Genomic DNA, 23,628 nt, shown 5'->3' with positions numbered 1-23,628 from the left:
GACTATTTCAATTGCTTTGAGAATGCCTTTTCAGTGTCTAAATCTACCCATAGAATACAAAAGCTAAATGATTTTTAAAACTCACTTAACATTTAGCAGTCACTTTACCAGTTTCGCTTTCATTGTTAGCACTCTGTAATTTGTGGTAGGAAAATTAGACCTGATTTAATATATTTTTCAAATATTCATAATTGATTAAGGCAAGAACCAATATATTTATAAGGAATAGAATACTCTTTTATTGAAAAATAATATCAAATTACATTAAATTGTATTGCTAAATAAAATCACAGGTGTCATGGAATTTTAAGACCTGCTATGTTACATGGATATTGAATGAAAAAAACTGTAGAGATAAAGTTTAGCAAAACTTTAATAAGAAGTGGAAAACATATATGCTTTTTTAACCTCACTGTAAATAATTCTGAATTGATCAAAAATAATTTGAGAAAATCTTCAAAACTTATGACAATCATTCCATATAGCTCAAACAAATCATTTCTAGGATTGTTAAATACTAGTAATCTAGATGTCAAAATACGGATTATTCACGTAAAACATGAAAGTAAAAATATAATATTTATACAGATGATTAACAATGATATATTTACAACTGAGACCCCCCACCCTGTCAATACATATAAGTGGACGGCTTTTATGCTCTTATGATTTGGACTAATGGAGCCTCAGCAACTGGACGGAGAAAAAAAAGTTGGTGTCACTTTTCTTTGCAAAGCAAACAGAGTAAGTAGCAATTTTCACAGCTCTGAAATTGTCAACTTTCATCAAACAGAATCATGCACGCATTCACAAAAGATCTCCAAATATTCTTCAAGCACTACTTTGTCTTAATATTTTTTTCATTTAAATTATTGTTCAAAGATAAACACAAAACAATGGGTTTGTTCTTATAAATCAACATATGCACCAACATACAACACAAGGTGAACTGTGAGGCACCAATTCTAATACAAATGAGTTATGACAATTTTGACCAGCTGGAATGGTATGTACAATGACACTGGGATACCATGCAGTTTTTCAAATGTTTTCCAGTAAAACAGCACATGGCTGGGTTTCACAAACGTGATTAATAAATCTGAACATAGTGACCTCTCTCTGGGAAAAGAATAGTAAGAATTGGTAACGTGATGGCTGCTGCTACCCCTGTTAAGAATATCAAACTACTTATCAATGCAGATAAGTGGGAGTTTTTTTTTTTTTTTTTTTTTTTTTTTTTTTTGTCTTTTTACTATTTCAGCATATCCTTTTTACTTTATCATATCTTAGGATACCCTTATCTGCTGAAAATATGATGACAATTAAATCATCTTATAATGTTATAAAGACATCTAAATATTCTTGTGTGCAATGGTTGTTAAAATACAGCAGCAAATTTTAAGAAAAAAGCCCCTATGTATCCCATATATATAGCTTATCCCTTAACCACAGTACATAAGGTCATATTCAGCAATTTTGAGTTCAGTTAAATACTGCAATATCTACTGGCAAATGTGATTTCTGCAAGCTGTAGAACTTTCCTTTCTCCAGTGATAAACCTGACATTGGTAAACCTAGTGCCAATCATTTGGACTACATTTCCCTGCATTTAGTAGGACTATCCGTTCCTGCGTTATAACTATGATTTCCTGTTTCTGGCAGATATGGGTCTGGACTTGACTTTGCCACCTCCCAGCTTGGCCAAGGCAGCCTCACATGGAGCCATAACATCCTAGGAAATGGTAAATTATGATTATTGATTAGTTATGATTTATAGCTAGGAAACATTTGAAAGGAAATGAAAAATTCAAATTAGAAAAAGATTACTTCCCGGAATAAAAATTAGATGTAATATTAGAAAGAAAGACATCAAGAAGTTGGAGACATATTTGATGATGCAACCAATCCCTGCATATATATATATATATATATAGTCACACAGTTAAAAACTGATATTTAAAATTTTAACTCATTAACATAATAAAATCAATGATTTACTGAGACATACACATGTAGTAAGACTACATTGATATCAAATACAATTAAATTGAACATTTTTATTCTATATAATTTAAATTCAAGGCTAAAAAGTAAAATGCTACAAAACGAATAGAAGAAAAAAGACTCTGAACAAATATTTAAAGATTTGAGACTTGTATATGAATTCTAAATAGAAATAAAATCAATACTATCAAATAAAAGACAATCAGAAAAGCTGATCATTTCAAAACAAACTGAAAATAAGAAATCCAAAGAAAATTTTGAAACAAAAAAGAATTAAGCTGAAACCAATTAAAATTATCAGTTCTATACATTTAAAAAAATTCACAAAAATAAACCAAAGTTAATGACAAAAATGCACACAATCCACACTAAACAAAAAACCAAATCAAAAATTAAACATAAGTGCAAATCAGATCAACTAGTAAGTAGTAATATGTTAAATGTCTAGAAAGTTAACCTTACCCCATTTTCTTTGTAGCGTTTTTGAACTTCCTTTAATATACCATCTATACCTAGTGCCTGTAGTTCATCTCTTATATCTTCTACAGTGCAAAGACAAAGAATAATATTCAATGAATATGAGCAGTGAGGTGTCATTGGAAGCTAGCAAGATAAGGGGCAAGAACATATTGGTGCATTAATTGTATGTGAGCTGTGATGGTGGTCTACAAGCAAATTGAAGAAGAGAGTTTTCACTGGTGAAAATATAATCATCATGATGAACAAAGTGGGAGTATGTAAATAAAGCAGCAATAATGGCATGTGGGTGTTGAAGTACTTGTACACAAATATCCTCTCAGGTGAACAAGACCAACAGCAGAATGCTAACTGTGATAAGCCAGTATAGACTATGCATGGTCTAACTTAAGACCAGCTGGAGATGTAACACTCTGTTCATCCCCAGAGATAATGGTAAAAGGTGAAGATTGGTTTTAAGGCATGATTTCCTTGCTTAAAAAAAGATCAGCTGGCTTTCCAATGTAAGCCCACGTTATAATGGATCTAATTATGAATAGATCTCACCTCCCTCAGGAACATATAACCCAGGCTTCTGCACTGACCCGGTACAGCACTCAGAATAATTCAAAACTACTAGTACATGACCAGGGTTTCATCCCTGTTTCAACTTTTTGGAGTGGCGTACTTTGTGAGGGGCCAGCATTTAGGCACCATTTTTGATCTTTGGTATAAGGAAAGCATTCTCCCTGTAGAGCTATTAAGTTTTCAATTTTTTCTAAATTCCCAACTGAAAATATGCTCTGATGCTTTTCACATAGCAAAGGTAAAAAAGAATCAACTTATACAAAAGAAACTCAATATTGATTTTATGAAAACAACGGAATTCTCTGACTTGTTTTTTTTTTATTCTGAATGTCTCAATCGGCTCATCATATCATATCATATCATATCATATCATATCACTGGTACTGGTACTTGGTTTCATGGCCTTGTGGCATTTGAAGGGGCATTTTTTCGAGAATTTTGTTGCAGTTTTTAATTCTCCTGTTCTCCATTCAAACACCCTGTGCTTTGTCTCAAAGGCTGGATACATGTTATAAAAATTAAATTACTGTCTTCCTACCCTAACATAAATGATAGTGAAATGAAACATGATAATAATAATTAAAGGCAATAAATTTTACAATAAATGTCTTATTTCTAAGGGGAAAAACTGTTATCTAATAATGGTCCTAATATAAACAAATTTATGGGTCACAGTATAATAAGGCAATCACTGAACTAGCACTTGTACTAGTAAGTACTTGAAAAAGACCTTGGGTGAAATAATGTTTTACTGTCACCTTTCCTATCTCTTTTAATTTTTATCAAAACATTTTTATTAATCTATAATAAATTAAGAAATAAATAAAAAATATTATGACTATAAGGTGAACATAATTTCTTTGAAAAATTGTGCATCTGTCTGAACTTGCATACAGTTTATGCTCTGAGTTACATTTTGTAATATATGCTACATGCATGTAAGATCTTTTTAAAAATTAGTCATATCACACATCACTAAACTATATGTAGCTGTAACTGGCTTTACTATATATTAGGATTCAATATACTTGGTAAGCATAACATTCATTGTATAAAAAATTGGTCTAGGCTAAGGTGACATTCTCAAAGCTGTAGCCTAAGAAGCTTGCACTACTGGTAAGAGTGTTACGTGTTATTGTGAACTGCTAAAGCTAACCACGGGATCGACTTCAGCCAATGAGAACCCAAGGTTAAAGGTCATCTGCACATATTTTCTGACCAATCCAGTATAAGCTACAGTATCACAAGATACACTAGGGTGTCCAATCATAGTGCACCTTCTCACCTCATTCTTACTAAACCTATTATGAATCTCATTTAACACACTGCCAACACCTTGGTCCTTCATTTCAAAACAAATATCATCTAGAAAATAAATGCCAGCATATTTCAAGGCCTGCAAGCCTACAAGAATTCATATTAACACAAAATACACTAAGCAAATAAAATCTCTTTTGGGCTATCCTGTATCAAAAAAAAAAAACAATAAAACAGTTTTTAATTGTACTACTGAATGAAAATTAAGTCTGGAATACTAAATAAAATACCACATTCTTATCAAATTAATAAAGTACATACCATATTCTGTGAGTTCCATAAATAGAGTACAGATATTCTCCACAACCTCTGCATTGTCTCTGTGTTGAGTATACACCTCTTTAATGATAGGTATACCTGCCACATTCACACCATCACGGTCATTGTTCAGTACTTTGTAGGCACTTTCCTCTGGAAAAATATTGAAATCAACTTCTATGACATTTAACAGCGACGAAAGTCTGCACAAGAACAAGGCAAATAGGTCTATTGGCTACAGAAAAGACTTATACACATGATAGAAAAAAAATAATGAATAAACATTGTACAGGCACGTGTGGCTGTAAAATGTATGCTGAATTGTAATCAGTGCAAATAATGCATTATATTGAGACTATAAACAAGTAAATCTTCAAAAGCCAATAATAATGTCTGACTAAATAAAAAACACCATGCAAGCACCTTGCCTATTCTAAGATTTTATCATTTCAAGGTTTATTATTTTCAGTTATAAAACAATACCTTTTGACAAGAAGCCAACTCAACTCTCCTTTATTTGAATCTTTGACATACTGTTCATTTCGGTAAAATCATGAATCAATTTTATTTGAATTAAGTGGGTAATTACATGTCCCATACCAGTAAGACGCAATTTAATTATCATCAAAATGGTCTAACAGATCACTTCTCCGGACCCCCTTACTCACCATCTGGCTCTACTAAGCTGGCCAGAGCCATGCAAGCATTCTTGACTACCTTGGCTTCCTTCTTGTGAGTTTCTATGGCACTGAGCAGGAGCCCCACGCAATCCAGATTACCAAGGTATTCTAGGTTGTCATCTGGAACATGAGTATAATCTCTATAATAGTTTCCTAAACCCATCATTAGCTGGCCAGAATATTTACACAGATATTGAAATAACAGATATAATATGAAACATGTAAATATTAATAAATAGTATGAGCAGCATTATTGCTGCATTCACACAAGGAATATTTGTTACAAAAAAAGGATAGTGCACAGCAGTTGTCTGTTGTCTGATGATACAAGCTACACCCACTGCCACTCAATCTATAGTAGACATGTCTAAACATGCCCCATTCCTACCATTTTGTATAACCTTCAGACAGCTGCTAACATGAGAATATACCTTTTGTTAATTATAATAAAACTTTGAACACCTGGACAAAAAATAAATAAAATGGTAATGTCAACTGACCCTCCATGGACAATGACAACATGGCAGCTGATGCAGCCTCTATCAAATCTACATGGTCTGCATGTGTCACCATAGCATTATAGACATCTTGTAAACCCTTCTCTTCAGCTAATATCTTGGAATTTTTTTCTGAAATATAAACATATATTATCCATCGTGATTAACTATTAATTGATTGTCAGCATTGTTGCTCTGAATGATATAGAAAATCAAAAACACATAATTTTATCTTTTGTCAGATTGAGTCATGTACTTCATGAATTATTCACCTTGCTGTCCTACTTTATGATACACTTTAAGGTACAGTGTGATGTTTGTGAAAGAAAATCGTGTTCAAGTGTACTGGTATTTCTTGTACTGTTGATTTGAAATCTCATGTTTACAATTACTTTCTTATATTTTCAACCATTAACACATACCACTGACAGCTAGACTCCAGAGTGCATTACAGCAAGTGGCCACCAGGGTGGCATTTCCTGGGAATGACCTCATAGCTGCCAGGACCTCCTGAATCCCACCACTCTCTCCTATCACCTCAGCTGCTTGCTCTGGGGAAACATACAGTGTATTCTAATAATCAAAATTTTCTAATGATAATTACAGTACATACAGTTTTACTATGATCACAGTGTCACAACTAACAATGTTTTTCCTGACTGACTTACCCACTCAATACTGTCACAATATGTAGCACCTCACAAGAAATAACACATCTGCCACACCTGGCTTCCTTAGCCTCCCACCCTTCACATTATTAGTACATTCAACAATTGCATTTGTATTTCCTCAATGACAGCCAGCGATCACATCTATCTAGCTGACACACCTAGCACAATCGCTCCAATACTAATAGACCCTAATATCATTATTCCTGGTCCAAATGAATACTGTACAATACAGTTTACATATCAAGAATTATACACAACCAGGATACTCACCATGAGATGAAAAAGCCATCAACAAGGAGCAGGCTACCTGCTGAAGTGCTGCTTCTGCAGAGTGAGTCTGAAAAGAAGTTTATGCATATAAAAATGTACTTTCAATCAGCAACATGCACAATATGTCCTCTACTGCATGAACATTATACTTTAAAACTTATAGCATTATACTCTAGAATTGCTATGCTGTGTCTCTTGAAATATTTTATTTGCAAAAATTAATATTTTGATCTCTCATTAAAAATTCATCCTCTAAAGTTCAACTTTCTAATTATTTCAATTTCTACATGAAATTTCTTGCATCTCTTCATTCCCACCTTCATGGCAAGATAAACTTGTTTTATAATCTCTTTGGAGTATAATGCATCATCTGGATCAGCTGAAATTAAAAAACACAATTCTAAAGATGGCATTCCAAGTAGCTGCTTTCAACTATAAATATTCATGTACATTAAACTATATGCTGAACTCCTATGTAATAGGCATCTTTTGACATTTTTGCCAAATCACAAACATATTCTAAGAAAGTAAGTTGCTGTTTTTAGACAATTACATACATCTTGACTGACACAAGAAACAGAGTATTGCAAACTGTCTTTGGCAACTCAGCTCAGCAAGTACAGTAACTGATGAGAATATTGTAGAAAACACAAAAGTGATAAACACATAATGTTTGACACTATTTTACAAACTTCAAACCAAGTGAAAAATTATCAATTTGAAATCTGACCCACTTCCACATTTCCCAAAATCAAAACCTACCTGATATGATGAGATTATTTAAAACATTGCATGCTGCAATCTGTATATGTAAGTCTTTGAGATTGGCATTCATAGCTTTGGCTATCAGTCTCTTTCCATCATCTGTGACAGTAATTCCTTCCTGTTTAGTGAGTGCAGCTAAGTATTCTAGGGCATCCCGTACACTGCCGTCATTATTGATGTTTTCTCTGATGAAACTCAGCACAGGAGGCACACCCTGGTCCTTAGGGACTGGCTCTGAGGGAAAAAAAGTGATAATGACATCAGCACCCTGATAATCTAGGCCTATGCTCTCAATCATCAGTGCAGTAATAGCTAGCTATAAGGAAAGGCAATGGTGCTGGTTACCGAGGTGAGTCTCCCACAGACTCGGAAAACCAGGGTGCACTGTCAGATATGTGAGCAGTTTTCAGTATAATTGTTTTTAATGTTCAATATCCATACATGCCATTCTTTCTTAAAAAGTGATTTTACATCAAATTTTCTAGGAAAGTGGTCAATACCACCAAATACAGTTGTTTCTGCAGTAATGCAAAACACATTTTACTGTCCTGTGAAGTGGAAATATCTACATGTACTTCTTGTAACCAGTATTCAATAAGAATTTTGAATCACTTTATATATATATACACACACACACAAATGATAATAAATAAAAACTTACTCTTCTCCTGATTACTAGATTGTTTTTTCTTCTTTTTCTCTGCAAGTTCAGAGTCACATAACACAAGGCAGTCTTGTATATAGGGCAGATCTAACAGCTCCCTAAAATAAAATGAGAAAAAAAATATTCCCTTTAGAAGGGATTTCCATGCAAGAAATATTGAAGCAAACATTTAAGACATATTTCAGCAAATTCTCAAGTATCTTCAAGGGAAAGTACATATAAAGTACCTAATGGATAACTTTTTTTAAAAAATGTCATTGACTTCATGATTTACAATATGTTTTCTAATCACTAATTATTGAGTCTACATTTTACATTTCAGTCTACCTTAAACTACATTATGTGACTGATGAACATAAAATATGACATATTGCCAAAAAATATAATTTCACATTAGATTTCTATAATACTTACACCGCTGTTGGCCTCTGCTTAAAATTTCTTCTCAGCATGATACGGATCAAAGAAACCAAATCAGCAGAGTATTTCTAAAAGTTAAATAAAAATATCCTTATATAAACATGAGTATGATAACACAAATACAGTAATCATAACACTAATAAAGGCTATTTCATTAAATGTTAAACCTGTATAGTTACTGTGAAAAAAATTAAAGTCTTGCATTTTAATCCGAATATTGAGGACACAGATGATAAAATCAAATATTTGAAAAAAATTTAAAATGAAGGAAATAAATAAAAGTGTGCATCATCCAGGAAATAAATCTAAGAAGACAATTAATAAAAATAAAAAATGTCTAAAGCACAACCTGTTGAATTTACCTGTTTTTGAATATCTTCTAAAACTTGTTCTAGTACTTGTGGATCATTCTTCATCTCAAACAGCTTCTGTGCTATCTCTTGTTTCATGAGCCGTCCACATGTGGCCATCTCCAGTAATATGCACCCAGCGGACCACACATCACTTCTCTCATCATATGGTTTCTCCAGAACCTCAGGCGCCATCCAGTTCATGGAACCTGAAGTCAGACAGAACACAGGTGGATTTTTATACAGCAGAAATACAACTGGACCCCTGTATTATATCACCAAGAACTCAATAATAAGTAACAGCATGACCATCCGATTCATGGGCATCAGACCTCAACTTAGAATCATGTTATAAAAAAATGAATAGAAACTAAGTACTCTTATACGCAAATTAAAAAGAAATGCACAGACTGTGGTACATCCCATTGTTAACTCAATGTTCAACACTACAGGGTGTTACATCCAACACAAAACTAATCAAAAACTGACGCAGTGATAATTAGCCATTAATTAAATGAAACCCAATTTCTGACACTGGTAATATAAGCTACATGTATACTGACCCACTGTGGTCCTAGTTTTAGTCCTGGCATCCCCCATCACTGTGGCCACACCAAAGTCACCTAAGCATATACTCAGGTCCTCCTTCATGAAGATATTACTAGGTTTTAAGTCCCTAGAAATATAGCAAAAAGATGTTACTTGCTGTGAGTATATCTGACAATAAGCAACATTTCCTGTCATAGCAAAGTAAAAGAACCACTGGAGTCATTCTGTTTTTTTTTTTTTTTTTTCCATGATAAAAACGATAAAAAAAATAATCAATTTGGATAAAAGTAAAAGTAAAAAAAAAAAAAAAAAAAAAAAACATGGGGTTCAAAATTAAACTAAGACAAAGGAGTTAATCCCCACTCTTTCAACTTACTTCAATTGCTGATATAAGATGAACTTACCTGTGGATTATACCTTTTTTGTGAACAAACACCAGGGCCTCCACTATCTGGCCTAGCCACTTTTTAATAATCTGTAACAGTGCAAAAGATATGACTTCTGTTGGCATATATCACCTGATATATACAAAGTAAACAGATTACTAGTATATAATGTGGTACGTCTGAACTAGTTTTTGGAATTCATATCATCTTTTGAAGGTTATCTCAATAACAGGTACACCAAAACACAGGCCACTATAACACTACCCCAAAAACAGCAAATAAACTAGCCTTAAAGAACTTTCACTTTTGTGTTCAGAGGGATGCTAAAACTCACCAGTTCTTCGATGTTTTCTTTCTTATCTCTCTTCTGTTTAAGCACCTTTTCTAAATCCCCAAGTTTGTAATGGTCCATCACTATACACACAAACATGGCAGACTCCTGGAACCAAATTTTCAACAAATAATGTCATTTTAATGTCATTAAAATACATTTAATGCCAAAAATAACTGAACAAATTACGCGACAAGGTGGAAATTAGAATTAAATATTGCCTTAATTAAAGGTACTCTGGATTTAAGCACCAGAATGAATTTTCTTTCGAGAAAAGGGCAAATTTCTCCTACTCATGAAACATTGCCCGACCCATCCCGGAATTTGGATTCCGTGTTTCATTCCATTTAAAATTCAATGATTTAGCAAAACTGTTACACCATGTCTTCCTGCACATTTCAGAAGGCACTGTCTATGTCACATACTTTATTTTGAGGAGTTTTATTGTTTTTAAAGATTATTGGCTTTGCAGGATATGTACGGTAGACATAGAAAAAATGACCTAGGTAATTTTCAAACACATACAGTATTTCTTAAGTTAACATCAAAACTAAATTTAACACAACATTGCATATAACATTACATATTTAACGAAAACTTGCTTACATGATTCTTAAATTTACCAAAAAAAAATAGTAAAAAGGACAAATAAATAACTTGATCTAAGCTGGAGTTTTTCTGTATGAATTAACAAAAAAATATATTGCAAGTATATAATTACAACAGATTTCCTGGCATGTACAGTACTTACCTCTTTTTCCCACTGTACAAAGAATTCTCTGTACCCACAAACACTTCTATGCTGTAACTCTTTGAGGGCCATGGCCTGAAGAGGAAGCAATGTAAATATGTACATAACATATATTAATCCTTCTGTGCATGACCAAACATTTATTGTCTGAATTAAAATATATACTATTTACTATTGCTTCATATCTCTCTCTCTCTCTCTCATTATAAATTATCTCATACTACTTAGGAGCCATCAAACCAAAGAATTGTATGAGATCACATACAACTCCTTGGTCATACTGAAGATAAACATAAACCAACAACAACAATTATAATTAACAGTGCTGGGTGCTGCCTAGGAAGATTAAGTACACATGTACTAGTATTTTATGATCGATACATATGCTGGTATATATAATTTACATGTAAGTCATCCTTAGTAACAAACAAGTTTTATCATAGCATCAGTTCAGCTTGGTTTGACCTTGCTACTCTTAATATAATAGCTCTGTTTACAAAGCAGTTTCTACCAGTCCTTGTGTCCACACTTTATAACACTATAGACGGCATACTTGAGACTGTATTTGACTTGCAAACTAACTTTTGATAATGTAAACTGCCATGATGATAAGCTGTCACAAATAGCAAAAAGAAACTTGGATTATCAGCTTAATGAAATATTTTGGAACTACACACCAACAACAGCTTTTTGTATTTCTTAACTCCTAGATGTTGGGAGGATCGATAAGCCAAGAAATGAATTATAATGAACCCTATCCAGCCACCTTGACGTGAGGCCATACAATGTCTGTATTCAACCACATTCAAACAGAACTTTGCACAAGGGATGGCAAAAGAAAATAACAAAAGCTCAGGAATAGAATTGTAAGGCACCCTGAAGTATATAAATAACAAAATACCAGATTTGAAAAAACTGAAAACCTTTGGGTAATTGACACAAACCTCGGTGAATTAAACCCACACAATGTGCAAACAATAAGTTGACACATACATTCAAATATTAAAATCAAACAATGCCAATTCTGTCTTTATGAACTTACCTGTACCCTTTATACACTATAACAATAATGTCTAGCTCCTAACTATAACCTCATTCACTGCCACCTTATGCTAAACCATGCATTTTTTTGCTATGTATATACTCTTTGTAACTCTGGTGAAAAAAAATAACATTTCGTCATAAAATCATAAAATGATGATCTAAAAAATTTGAGTTGAATAATGGTTAGGGAAATCAGTTGCCCATAAACCTCCCTACATGCATGTAACTTTTTAAAACTGCCAAATTAACCAAATAAGATTGTCATGGTCAATATTCCTCGACTTTATTCAAATCACAGACGAAATACAAAAAAACTTTCATGCCAAGTATTGGTATTACAGCCTATGTATCTATCTGTTCAGGTGTTTCTGAATGTATTGCAAGTCAACATACAGGTACTTACAATGTGATTTGTTAATTACTGGCCAGTGACAGGTGGTGAATCTTCACTGACCATTTCCTATTGACTTGTACTGAAATTATCACAACCTGAGACAAAGTCATTGGTCAGTGATCTAAAGTCTCAACAGTGTTGCAGCTGCTTACTGTACAAGTGCATAAAATGTATCACATAATGTATTCTTACCTCCATGAAAGCCTTGTTTGCCTCACTTTCATCATTGCACTCAACCTGAAGAAAATACAGAATACAATTGTAGTCATACTAATAATGGAAATAATTATTAAATTAGCCTTTGACCATAGCATTTTCCTACATACAATTTAATTTATCCATACTTCATTAAATCTATTGTAAACTGTCAAGTCTTTCACTGTTTAAAAAAACACACTATACTTAATAAACAAAATAGGCCTTCTGGGAAGACAGGAGAAAGAATTCTTGTGAAATTGCTGACTGTTACCATGTAGATTCTGTCAACGAATCAAACATAAAGATCAATAATATCTACCAATTTTATGACCTACTAGTGACATGACCTGCAGTGAAACATATTTTTAAAAACATACCAGTATATTGATTCAGATTGTTAGACAAATCAATTTCTCATAGTAAGTGCATTCAACACATTATGTAGACAATAATATTTTCTGAGGTTAAAATAACCAAACTCTGTGACAATAGCAGCTGGCAAGACCCATGAGGCTAGTTTTATTAGCCCATAAACAAATCTCTGATGCTAGTAAATCAATACATTTCAGCTAAAGCAAAGGTGTGCACATATCTAAGATAAAGGTGTGCTCTTTATTTATGGCTAAATCAATAGTTTTATGACAGAAACAGTCACAATTCTGGACAGGGAGTATTCTGGACTGATATCTCTAAATATACGTACTAGCTGGCAAATGGAGTTAAGATAAAATTTTCCTACATGTAAGGCTTCATATGTAGCTGTCACTTTTCATGAACATTCAAATAATTCTGCTGAGATCTTATAGTTTTTTAATTAATTAATTTACATTCACACTTTTCTGTTTATTTATTTACTTATGTATTTATGTATTTGTTTATATATCCTAGCTGCATTCCTTTTTTAATAGAGTGATAGTATAATCAAGGGCTACTATAAAACCTAAACCATAGTTTGAATTCACTTCACTTGGCAATTCTGCAGGGTGAAACTGGTCAGAACAAGTAACATGCACTACTGAACATGAAGTCATTGTCAGTGTCAGACTGAGAACAAATACAGACCTGTCAAGTCTATGAGGAAACTCATACAGCTACATTATGCTACATAACTTTTTCAGTCAATCCTATACAAATACAAATTCTTATATATATATATATACTGTATTATCTACTGTGTTGCTGGATTAGGTCGGGAATAAGATTTTGACAGACTCAAGTATATACATCTGGAACAAATTATTATTTTTCACATCTTTATTGCAATACTTCACTGTTAAGCAATGCAAGTGTTAGACCATACAAGACTACATGTACCCGCATTTACTGAAACATTAATTATACACTTGGATTGAGAATTATCGTAACCCTAAAACATAATCAGCCTCTCTGGTTCCTATCTGTCTTTTCATTATCAAGAAGATAAATAATACAAAAATAAATATTTCATACCGAACATTCGGACTAGTCTGTACTAATGCATGTACAGTACAGACAAGTACAGTGAACAATTATTGAATTGAACTAAATTTAATTAGTGGTATTTTATTTATGTACCCAAAACTTGTGCAGATTTCATAAATATACACTTTCTTATTATTCACAATTTTCAAAAAATCTACAACAAAGGGGATCATTAAAAACTTCTCCTGGGGCGATTATATTATGATTTATGAACATTTATTTTTACCTTTTTGAGGACATACTGCTTATTCTGCTGCTTGTGCTCCACCAGAAAGACGGCACCTTGGGCACCCTTGCCAAGCCTCTTTATTACCTGCAATGCAAACAAAACACGTCAATTATCAAAGATAAATAGTAAAATTACCCACAAGTTCAATTTGGAAGAAATCTATAGAAAAAGAACAACTTTTTAATTCACTTAATATCCAAAACCTTAGACGTGCACCTTGTAGTTGTCCATCCTGTTGGCAACGGGGATTACCTAAAATTGGGACGTAATCGTATACGAAACGAACAAAATGAATAAGAAACTGACTTGAGCAAGTACCGTCAAATATTTTGATAAATATTCATTACCAATGATTTAGCTTATTTTAACATGTTTTATAATATTATTTCGATTTCAATTAAATGAATCTCGTTTATAGTTCTAACCAATTTCGCGCAGACGCAGTTGACCTCACTTGAAGTTTGTAAACAAACCATTGACCTTTACCCTGCTACCTGCACGTGTTTTGCAGAGTAGTTTTCTTTTCAAAGGTAAATAAACATATTTTAATTTGTAGAAAATGTAGGTCAACTCTTTGAAAATCTGTCTTGCAATGAAACGGTGTGAGTCTCACATTAAAACATAGAATTAGATTTCAATTGGCAGTCGAGTACAGTACAGTACGTACCCGAGCTGAGTAGAAGTTACACAACTGTGATTTGAGCAGGTTTGCGGGAGGTAGTTCCGGCTAGGTGTGCTTCCAGCTTTGTATGTCGATGAAATGGAACTTATTGTCACTTGATACTCTTAACTTGCACATTCGCCGAAGAAATATTGCACATGTTACTGTAAACTTTTCACGGACGTTTTCTGCCGTGTACAGGAAACCAAATTTTTGTGTCGAGTCATCGTTGTCATATCGCCACTATCGACACTGGACGAATCCCAAGTTTCAAATATCACACTCGTCCGAAGCACTGCAACAACAGCGATCTTCGCTTATCAAGACTATCAAATATTCAGCTGCATCTTTTAACAAGTGGATTTGTATCTCTCAGAGTAGCAAGATGAGTGGGGACCCAAAGGCCGGTAAAGATTTGGACGCGTGGAAGTCAAAATGGGTCGAAGGCCAAGCTCGTTGGCACAAAACCGTTGTTCACCAGCTACTGGTGAAACATTTGGACCGACTTTTGGCGGGAAAGAGCAACGCCAAGATATTTTTTCCTTTGTGTGGAAAAAGCTTGGACATGAAATGGTGAGTATAGTAACTGGTTCGGTTGATTAGCCTCTAGCATTTTTGTGTTTTTTTTTATTCTTGAATATTGTAATTTAAGTGTAAAGATACAGTTAAAAAGCTCAGATGAAATAATTGTAGTGTTTCTGCCTTTGTGCTCTATATCTAAAAGTCTCAAGGTTTCCCTTACTTTAAATCTACAAAATTTTAGTTTGATTAAAAAATGAATAGGAAATGTTTTACATAATATTGTAAATGATGTGTATTGAGAAAATTTAATCTAAGGTTTTATTTGTTATTCTAGGCTTGCTGACCAAGGACATACTGTTGTTGGTGTGGAGGCATCAGAACTTGCTGTCCAGTCTTTCTTCACAGAAAACGATATACAGTACACTGTCACCGACGTCCCTGCTATTGATGGCAAGCTTTACCAGGACTTAGACAACAAAATACGAATCTATGTGGGAGATTTCTTCAAATTCAGCAGAGAAATGGAGGGAGAATTTGATAGCATTTGGGACAGAGGGTCTCTTGTGGCTATTGATATTGAAGATCGTGAGCGCTATGTCAAACTCATGGTATCACTAATGAGTGATGATTGTCAATACCTGGCTGAGGTGTACCATTATGAAGGCGGAGACAAGGAACCACCGCCACATTCCGTTCATCCAGACACCATTCACAAGCTGTTTGAAAACACCTGTGATGTGAAAATGATTGAGCATATTGATCTTAAACAGCCAGATGCCATCTGTACCTCTTCTTTTTCTTCTAAAGTAGATGTTTTGTTTGTTTACATTTATCTATTTTTAAAGAAGAAATAAGGCGTTTACACTTGACATTTTAGGATCATCTCTGTGTATGTCCAACAATTATCAGTATATTTCATTAATTCAGTGATTACTTAATAAATGTTTTTTATGACTTACCATTTACTTAATTAAAATTTACCTCTTTGTAATATACTCGAAAAGCAACAAAATTAATTTTTATGAAAATTTTATACCTTTTTTTCTGTATGTATGTAATGTTAATTATACAAATCCAGATAGCAGCATTAATTAGTATCAAAGCAAACGTGAATTTGGATTGCATTTTGAATGGTTTCAATATGCTCTTGTATATTGAGAATAGCACAAAAAAGCAAATGTGTTAAAAGTAATGTACCTGTATATGTTTATTTCCCTTGATGCAATGAGCCAGATCAAAATATTATACCATCTATCAATAAATTAAAATAAATTCCTTGATGTTATAATTCTTGAAAGCTACTTGTTACTTCTAAGCTGAACATATTGTTATCATTAACACTGCACTTGGCAAAATGGCTTGACTCACTTGCAGTTAGACCTCTCGATCATTAAACAGATGGTACAGGCTGTACTGAACAAATTTGAAACTGTTCAAAGGTCACATTTTGTACATCTACGTATCTTGAAAAGCTACTTATTTTTCCCCAATTTAGACCTTAGAAATGATGTCCATATGTTCTTTTGGAAATTTTAAAGAAGTCATAACAGCCTAAATGACTAACCAGTCATTTACAACTTTTAAAATAATTTAATTAAAAATACTAATAAACATAGAGGTCAAGGGTGGTGACACATCAAGAAATGATTCATGAGTAATTGCCATTTTTGGGGGAGGGGAGATTCCAAACAGATTCTAAGGTTAGTTTGAGTCTCTCAGTTGGTCATCTTGTTATTTGATCATGATTTTCTGTGTAACTCACTGTAAATAAAACTTTTTTCTGTCTGTAGAAAAATCAATTCATTGGGAATGGATCTATAGAGCATAATAATGACCAAATGTTAAGTTATATATAATCTTACCCAAAAACCCTCAGTATATCAAATACCATTTCAGAAATCTTTGCGTGGATACAAAAATTTCAGTAGACGTCATGGCAGATGCAAGCAGTGAGAGGTTGGATGGTTGGATTGGTGCATGGGAAAGGAACAGTACGCGCTGGCACATGCCAAATGTGAACTGTTTTCTGGAGGAGTTCTTGGATGTTTTGTTAGCAGGCAAAAAGGCAGCCAAGATTTTGGTTCCACTGTGTGGCAAAACTATTGATATGAAATGGTAAAGTGATTTTTACTGACTCTTAGAGACAATTCCCAGACCCTATTGTGCCAACTTTGGATTGCACTATCTCCTAGGGGATTCTCGTTTAATTGCAATTAACTTAAGTGGTTTAGATGTCTGTCACGCCTACTGAAGCTGATAGGGGAAAATTATAACTATCGATTAGCAGCTTTAGTAGGTGTGGCAGACATCTAAGCCACTTGAGCTGAGAGCAATTTAGCGAGAACCCCCATGGAGATGGAACGATCCTGTTAGATCAATTTAGGGATGGGAACCCAGTCTTAGGGTGCTTTCCCTGAGATTTAGATCAATCCGAAGATTAAGATTTAGATCGACCTAACTCCCTGGGGGTTCACGCTAAATTGCAGTCAGCCGAGCGGGCACCATAGTTAATTACCACCTTACAGCTTTTAGTAGGCGTCACAGACGCTTAAGCCGGCCAAGCTGATAGTAATCTAGTGAGACTCCCCACAGGGATAGATAGATCTAAAAATCTATGGAAATGGGGTGTTAGTTGTGATTTTATTTGTTTATACAAGGGTTGTAGTCAAAGACACCATGCCAAGTACTTAAGTTGCTGCTTATTTTACCTTTGAGGTATTCCAACACTTTCAGAGAGATTCAGAAAAGAAGATTTATTTGTTTAATTTAGGGAAGCATTTCTGTTAAGGACTGGCATTGTAGGTCATTGTAGAACCTTCATACTCCAAACAGAACATTTACAAGCAATAAAAATATTCTTTTAAATTTGTGGAATATTGTGCTTATGGTATTTATATCAGTGCTTTATCTTAAATCTAGTGACTAAACTATAGATGTTTATTAAATGAAAGAACTCTGACAATATATCTTCTTCCATTTAGGTTGGCAGACTTGGGCCACACAGTTATTGGGGTGGATGGAGCAGAAAAAGCCGCTACAGAATTCTTCACAGAACAGAACATTGCTTATAAAGTGGAACCATGTGATGCCATCCAGGGCACCCTCTACTGCAGCATGGACAACAAAATACGAATCTATGTGGGAGATTTCTTCAAGTTTAATCAGGACTTTGAAGGACAGTTTGATGGTATATGGGATCGTGCTTCTCTTGTAGCCATTGATGAGAGTGACCGTCTGCAGTATGTCAACATAATAAATTCAGTGTTGAAACCAGGGTGCCATTGCTTGATTGAGGCCATGGATTTTATACCAAGTGAGAAATCTGGTTCCCCACATGCTATCCCACTTGAATGTGTCAGGGAACTGTTTGGAAATGATTACAATGTTAAACTGTTGAAGTGTATCAATGGCCAAGAGGATGGGTTTTACAGTTTAGCTCCTTTTGCCCCTCTCTTATCAAGATTTCACATTAATGCAATTCTTGTTTCCAAGCTGTGAGACAATCAATGGAGAGTTTTAATACAAGTCTGCCTAGGAGAGTGACTTTGCTGCCAAGAAAAATGCCATTCATTCACAATGCAACTTGAGAATCTATTTAGATTGTATAGTCTATTTAGCTCATTGATATCAGTGACCTTAAAAGTGACTGCAGGAAGAAGATCCCTTTTTTAGTGTAGAGAACTTTTTCTATATACATTATTGCAACAGTAGCTTGAGCACTGATGGCAGTGTAGCTGTTCTGATCCTCTAGTTTCGTTCTTGTAATCTACTTTATACAGCATACATTTAACAGATTGTGATAATAATCAAAACTGCACTTGAGAGAAAGTATTTTAATAATATATAAAAGGTCATTAAAAGATTACATAATAGTACGGGAATGCAGTACCACAAGTAAGCATGATCAATGTAATAAAGTGGCCTTTGTGTTGTAGGGACCATTTAATAATCTTTTTTTTTATTTGACTGAAATTACACAATCAACAGTTTTAAGTTTTCACAATCACTGTTTTTTTTATTTACTTATTTATTTACTATCAGTGAAAAATTTCTTTATTGAGCTATCTGAAACAATTATACATCGTACCGGTACATCTGAATATTCACAAAACCGTCCAGGCACACTGTGGCCTACAGTTAAATTATATTCTTCCCTGGCCGTGCTACGCCCCTGTGGTGCGGATTGCATGTACATTCACATTTCATACCAATGTGAATTATGACCATATACTCTTATGACCATATAATAGTACTTATCATCAATTTTTCTGGTGTCACATATCGGACAGAGATGTTGTTGGCCAAAATTTTGAATAACATATATGTCAAAGGCCCAGACCAAATCTTGTCTTATGCATATAAAGCCCAGACCCCATGTTTATTACACCCTGGCTGGGCCCATTCTTTACGGTGTCTTTGCATTGTTAACAGCATAATGGGCAAGTTAATTGACCAAGTTAATATTGGCCAAGCTGCCACTTTGTTTGTATGTCATGTGCAGGGGATGTCTTAGATCAAGGCACATATTATGATACTTACTCCTGTGGCAAATGAGATATACTTGTATTTCATTTGTAAAATACATCTGAGGATGATACTTTTAAAGATGTTTCCAAACATTAAAATGTTTAAAGAAAAGACATGTAGATTGATTTAGTAGCACTTACCAAAGAAATGTTAAATTAAAGGTGGGCTCCATTTGTTAGTGTGTTATTTTAGTTATCTAGATTTTATACAGGTTATAGGAAAAAGTCTGCTCTTAAATGTTTTGTTGACCTTTTGGGAAAATCTCTGCATTTTCTTAAGGATAAATTACAAAGAAAAATGTGAATTAATAGTAAAACTTTGCTCTATTTGCAGGCATAGCTGTAAAAAAACTCCCTAAAGTTATAATATATTTTTATTTACATCATAATCTATGCCAGTTAAGAACACTGATAAAGTCGATTCATTAGGATACAATTGTTAAAACTAATAAAAATAAAAACTAATAAATGTTACATTAGCATGATACCAATTTATTCCTTATCCTATATTTAATCCTTTATCCTTATTATTATAACATAAAAATAAAGTTTGAAAAAGATCTTTGTAATTTATCCTTAAGAAAATGCAGATAATACAAAGACCTTTTTCACACTTTTCACAAACTAACAAATAAAGCCCACCTTTAATTTAACATTTCTTTAATAAATGTTACTTAATCAATCTACTTGTCTTTTCTTTAAACATTAAACATCTTTAAAAGTATCACCCTCAGATGTATTTTACAAATCACAGGTAATGAAATACTGAGTACAAGTATATCTCATTTGCCACTCCTGTAAGTTTCATAATATGTGCCATGATCTAAGATATCCCCTGCACATGACATACAAACAAAGTGGCAGCTTGGCCAATTAACTTGGTCATTTAACTTGGTCATATTACTTGCCCATTATGCTGTTAACAATGCAAAGACACCATAAAGAAAGGGACCAGCCAGGGTGTAATAAACATAGGGTCTGGGCTTTTTATGCATAGGACTAGATTTGGTCCGGGCCTTTGACATATGTTTTCATGAAATTCTGTTGTCAAACTTTGTCAAATTGAGTTCAAATCCGAAATAATATCAACAAGCTTAATTTCTTTACGTGAAGTCAGTTTCCGGATTAAAAGCATGGAAAAGGACAGAAAAACAGGATGGAGTTTAGCCTTGTGGAAATCAAAATGGAAAGAAGGACAACCAATCTGGCACAGGAACGTTGTTCACCAGCTACTGCTGAAAAATTTAGGTCGGCTTTTGGCTGGAAAGAAAAACGCTAAGATCTTTTTTCCTCTTTGTGGGAAAAGTTTGGACATGAAATGGTAAGTAAGCAAATGACCTCAGGAATGCAACTGGCTTCTGGACAGTGTATAGTGATAATATATCAGTGATAAACTAACATTATTTTAAAACCAGTGTTTTGCATCTTGACCTTCTCATTGCTCTACACTTTATGCATGCACTTCGCAGTCCTAGTATTGGTTGTGGACTACGTCTTTGAAGACAGAGAATTCCTCAACTAGTTTTTTCGTATAATTGTTTTCTGATAATTCTAGAGGCTTAAAATTCGTTGCACAGGTAACCATATAAAACAAGTGCGAGTAAACCTTTCAATTTTTAACCCACCCCATTAAGATAATATCCAACAAAAGACACCCCGTTTGCCTATTTTTCAAAATGTTATTTTCAAAAACGAATGAAAAGTCGCCCAACTTGCCCGTAAATATTGTCAAAGACATTAAGTATCTCACACAATAAGTCTATATAGGCAAATGTAACTGGTACTACAAAGTGTAGTGGGCAATGTTCTTACGGTCAAGAAAGGTAAAAAAATTGAGGAAAATTTTTTTGATGGAGGACTTTTTTGGTCTCCTTTATTATTGAGTTCTATGTGAAGTACCTTAACCGTTCAACAGTGCAAACCGTCAGCATATAACAAAACAATTAAAGTATCATGCTGGTGTTGTCATAGTTATTGAATACACTATTGTCCTAAACAAAATTGATTCATCTCTGCGTTTATAGAACGTTGAAGTTAACCGTCAGCATATGACCAAACAATAAAAATATCATGCTGGTGTTGTCAAAGTTATTAAATACACAATTGACCTAAACCGAATTTATTCATCTCTGCATTTACAGAACGTTCAAGGTAAACTAAACATAATAAATCATGCAATAATCATTCTACCAATTTGGTACAATTATATTTATAATCATGTAGCGTGGTTATGCAAGACTCCTAGTCGGAGAATTTCAAGGGGAAATCTGTTAGAGAAAATGACAAAACAAAATAAGAAACAAAAATATGAAATTTATTATGAAATATTTTGGTGTATTTATTTTTAGGCTTGCTGACCAGGGACATACTGTTGTTGGTGTGGAGGCATCAGAGATCGCTGTCCAGTCCTTTTTCACAGAAAACTATATACAGTATACTGTCACAGACATCCCTGTTATTGATGGAAAACTTTACCAAGACCCAGGCAACAGTATAAGAATTTACGTGGCAGATTTCTTCAAATTCAGCAAAGAGATAGATGGAAATTTTGATGGCATTTGGGATAGAGGGTCACTGGGGTCTATTGCAATAGAAGATCGTGAGTGCTATATCAAACTCATAGTATCACTTATGAGTGCAGAATGTCAGTATATGGCTGAGGTGTATTATTATGAAGGCGGGAGCACGGAACCACCACCCCATTCCATTCATCCAGACACCATATCCAAGTTGTTTGAAAACACTTGCAATGTAAATATAATTGAGCGCGTTGATCTTATGCAGCCAAATCCCATCTGGATATCCGCTTTTGCTTCCAAAGTAGACGTATTGTTTCTCAACCTGTTTCTTTTTACAAAGACAAAATAGTATATGTATTACATGTGCCCACCCTGCTCAGCTGACATGATATTGCGAGATGTCAACCTACAACTTTAAAGTTATTTAAACGTTAAAGAGTAAGAGGATACAAAATAATATATCCATGATCGGTTAACTATTTGAACGTTGCAGTTTTTGTTACACAAAGAAATTTGCTATTACATAGCACAAAAAACCTGCAAAAACTCTCAAACAAAGAAAATTAAAATTAAAAGCAACTATATAAGATATGACACTGTTTTGTCATCACAAAAGACAGCAATGAAATGGCAAACTTGTTGATATTCACTGTTTTTGTTATTGCATATAATGAAAATAAAATAACTTTTTGTGTCAAAATAATTTTAGACTTCTATGCTTTATTAATTTGCTTTATTTTTTGCTTGTAATCTGTTTGAGGGAATTGTTTAAATCATGTTTCGTACATCCAACTGAAAAATGTGTCAAGAAGGCCATAACAAAGAAATTCACGTACAACACTGTAAGCTGAAGGTCGGAATTGGACCACCAGTCGCACCACATATACCAGCGCATAACCGCTTTGTCAATAAATGGCTTTCTGTTGAGCGGACTTTAAATTGCCCACTGGAATGTGCCCTTTCTTTTTTCAGTGCAAATGAATTTATAAACTTATTTGATTTATTCAAGCAGAGAAACACATCAGACAACAGCTGAATAAAAAAAAAATTCTCAAGTCTCAATCCATTGTTGACTAGAAAAGCACTTAAAGAGCGAAGACCCCCCAACAACACTGCT

The 23,628-nt window shown here is 33.9% G+C and overlaps 4 protein-coding genes across 5 annotated transcripts; 3 read left to right on the top strand and 1 right to left on the bottom strand.

Moving 5' to 3' along the window:
* Positions 1 to 215: 215 nt before the first annotated feature.
* Positions 216 to 14,680, bottom strand: LOC106157707 (uncharacterized). Of its 2 annotated transcripts, none has more exons than XM_087008400.1 (19): positions 14,500 to 14,680; positions 14,281 to 14,367; positions 12,588 to 12,632; positions 10,958 to 11,032; positions 10,210 to 10,314; positions 9,894 to 9,964; positions 9,504 to 9,616; positions 8,953 to 9,149; positions 8,585 to 8,658; positions 8,168 to 8,268; positions 7,504 to 7,740; positions 7,059 to 7,120; positions 6,742 to 6,808; positions 6,223 to 6,351; positions 5,804 to 5,932; positions 5,292 to 5,423; positions 4,627 to 4,776; positions 4,334 to 4,413; positions 216 to 1,732 (listed from the first exon to the last, which is right to left on the bottom strand). In XM_087008400.1, the coding sequence occupies exons 1-19, from the start codon at positions 14,512 to 14,514 to the stop codon at positions 1,640 to 1,642; spliced, it is 1,962 nt and encodes a 653-aa protein (XP_086864526.1). In that variant the 5' UTR covers positions 14,515 to 14,680; the 3' UTR covers positions 216 to 1,639. The 2 variants fall into 2 exon arrangements, with proteins under 2 accessions (XP_086864526.1, XP_013388891.2); XM_013533437.2 differs by lacking the exon at positions 4,334 to 4,413 and adding an exon at positions 2,467 to 2,546 and having other exon boundaries at positions 14,500 to 14,679.
* A 44-nt stretch (positions 14,681 to 14,724) lies between these two features.
* LOC106157697 (putative thiopurine S-methyltransferase) lies at positions 14,725 to 20,477 on the top strand. Its single transcript, XM_013533420.2, has 3 exons — positions 14,725 to 14,813; positions 17,363 to 17,581; positions 18,448 to 20,477. Exons 2-3 carry the CDS (start codon positions 17,400 to 17,402, stop codon positions 18,962 to 18,964), a joined length of 699 nt encoding a protein of 232 aa, XP_013388874.2. The 5' UTR covers positions 14,725 to 14,813; positions 17,363 to 17,399; the 3' UTR covers positions 18,965 to 20,477.
* On the top strand, positions 14,932 to 16,754 carry LOC106157695 (putative thiopurine S-methyltransferase). The gene is made up of 2 exons (XM_013533418.3): positions 14,932 to 15,517; positions 15,801 to 16,754. Exons 1-2 carry the CDS (start codon positions 15,033 to 15,035, stop codon positions 16,318 to 16,320), a joined length of 1,005 nt encoding a protein of 334 aa, XP_013388872.2. The 5' UTR covers positions 14,932 to 15,032; the 3' UTR covers positions 16,321 to 16,754.
* Positions 20,478 to 20,920: 443 nt separating the features above from the next.
* On the top strand, positions 20,921 to 23,622 carry LOC106157649 (putative thiopurine S-methyltransferase). Its single transcript, XM_013533364.2, has 2 exons — positions 20,921 to 21,313; positions 22,341 to 23,622. Exons 1-2 carry the CDS (start codon positions 21,126 to 21,128, stop codon positions 22,858 to 22,860), a joined length of 708 nt encoding a protein of 235 aa, XP_013388818.2. The 5' UTR covers positions 20,921 to 21,125; the 3' UTR covers positions 22,861 to 23,622.
* The last annotated feature ends 6 nt before the right edge of the window (positions 23,623 to 23,628 follow it).

This window comes from Lingula anatina, chromosome 3 (assembly GCF_051362555.1).
Source record: "Lingula anatina isolate TDL-2025a chromosome 3, LinAna3.0, whole genome shotgun sequence".
Lineage (NCBI taxonomy): Eukaryota > Metazoa > Brachiopoda > Lingulata > Lingulida > Lingulidae > Lingula > Lingula anatina.
This window is presented reverse-complemented; position numbering and strand designations above follow the sequence as displayed.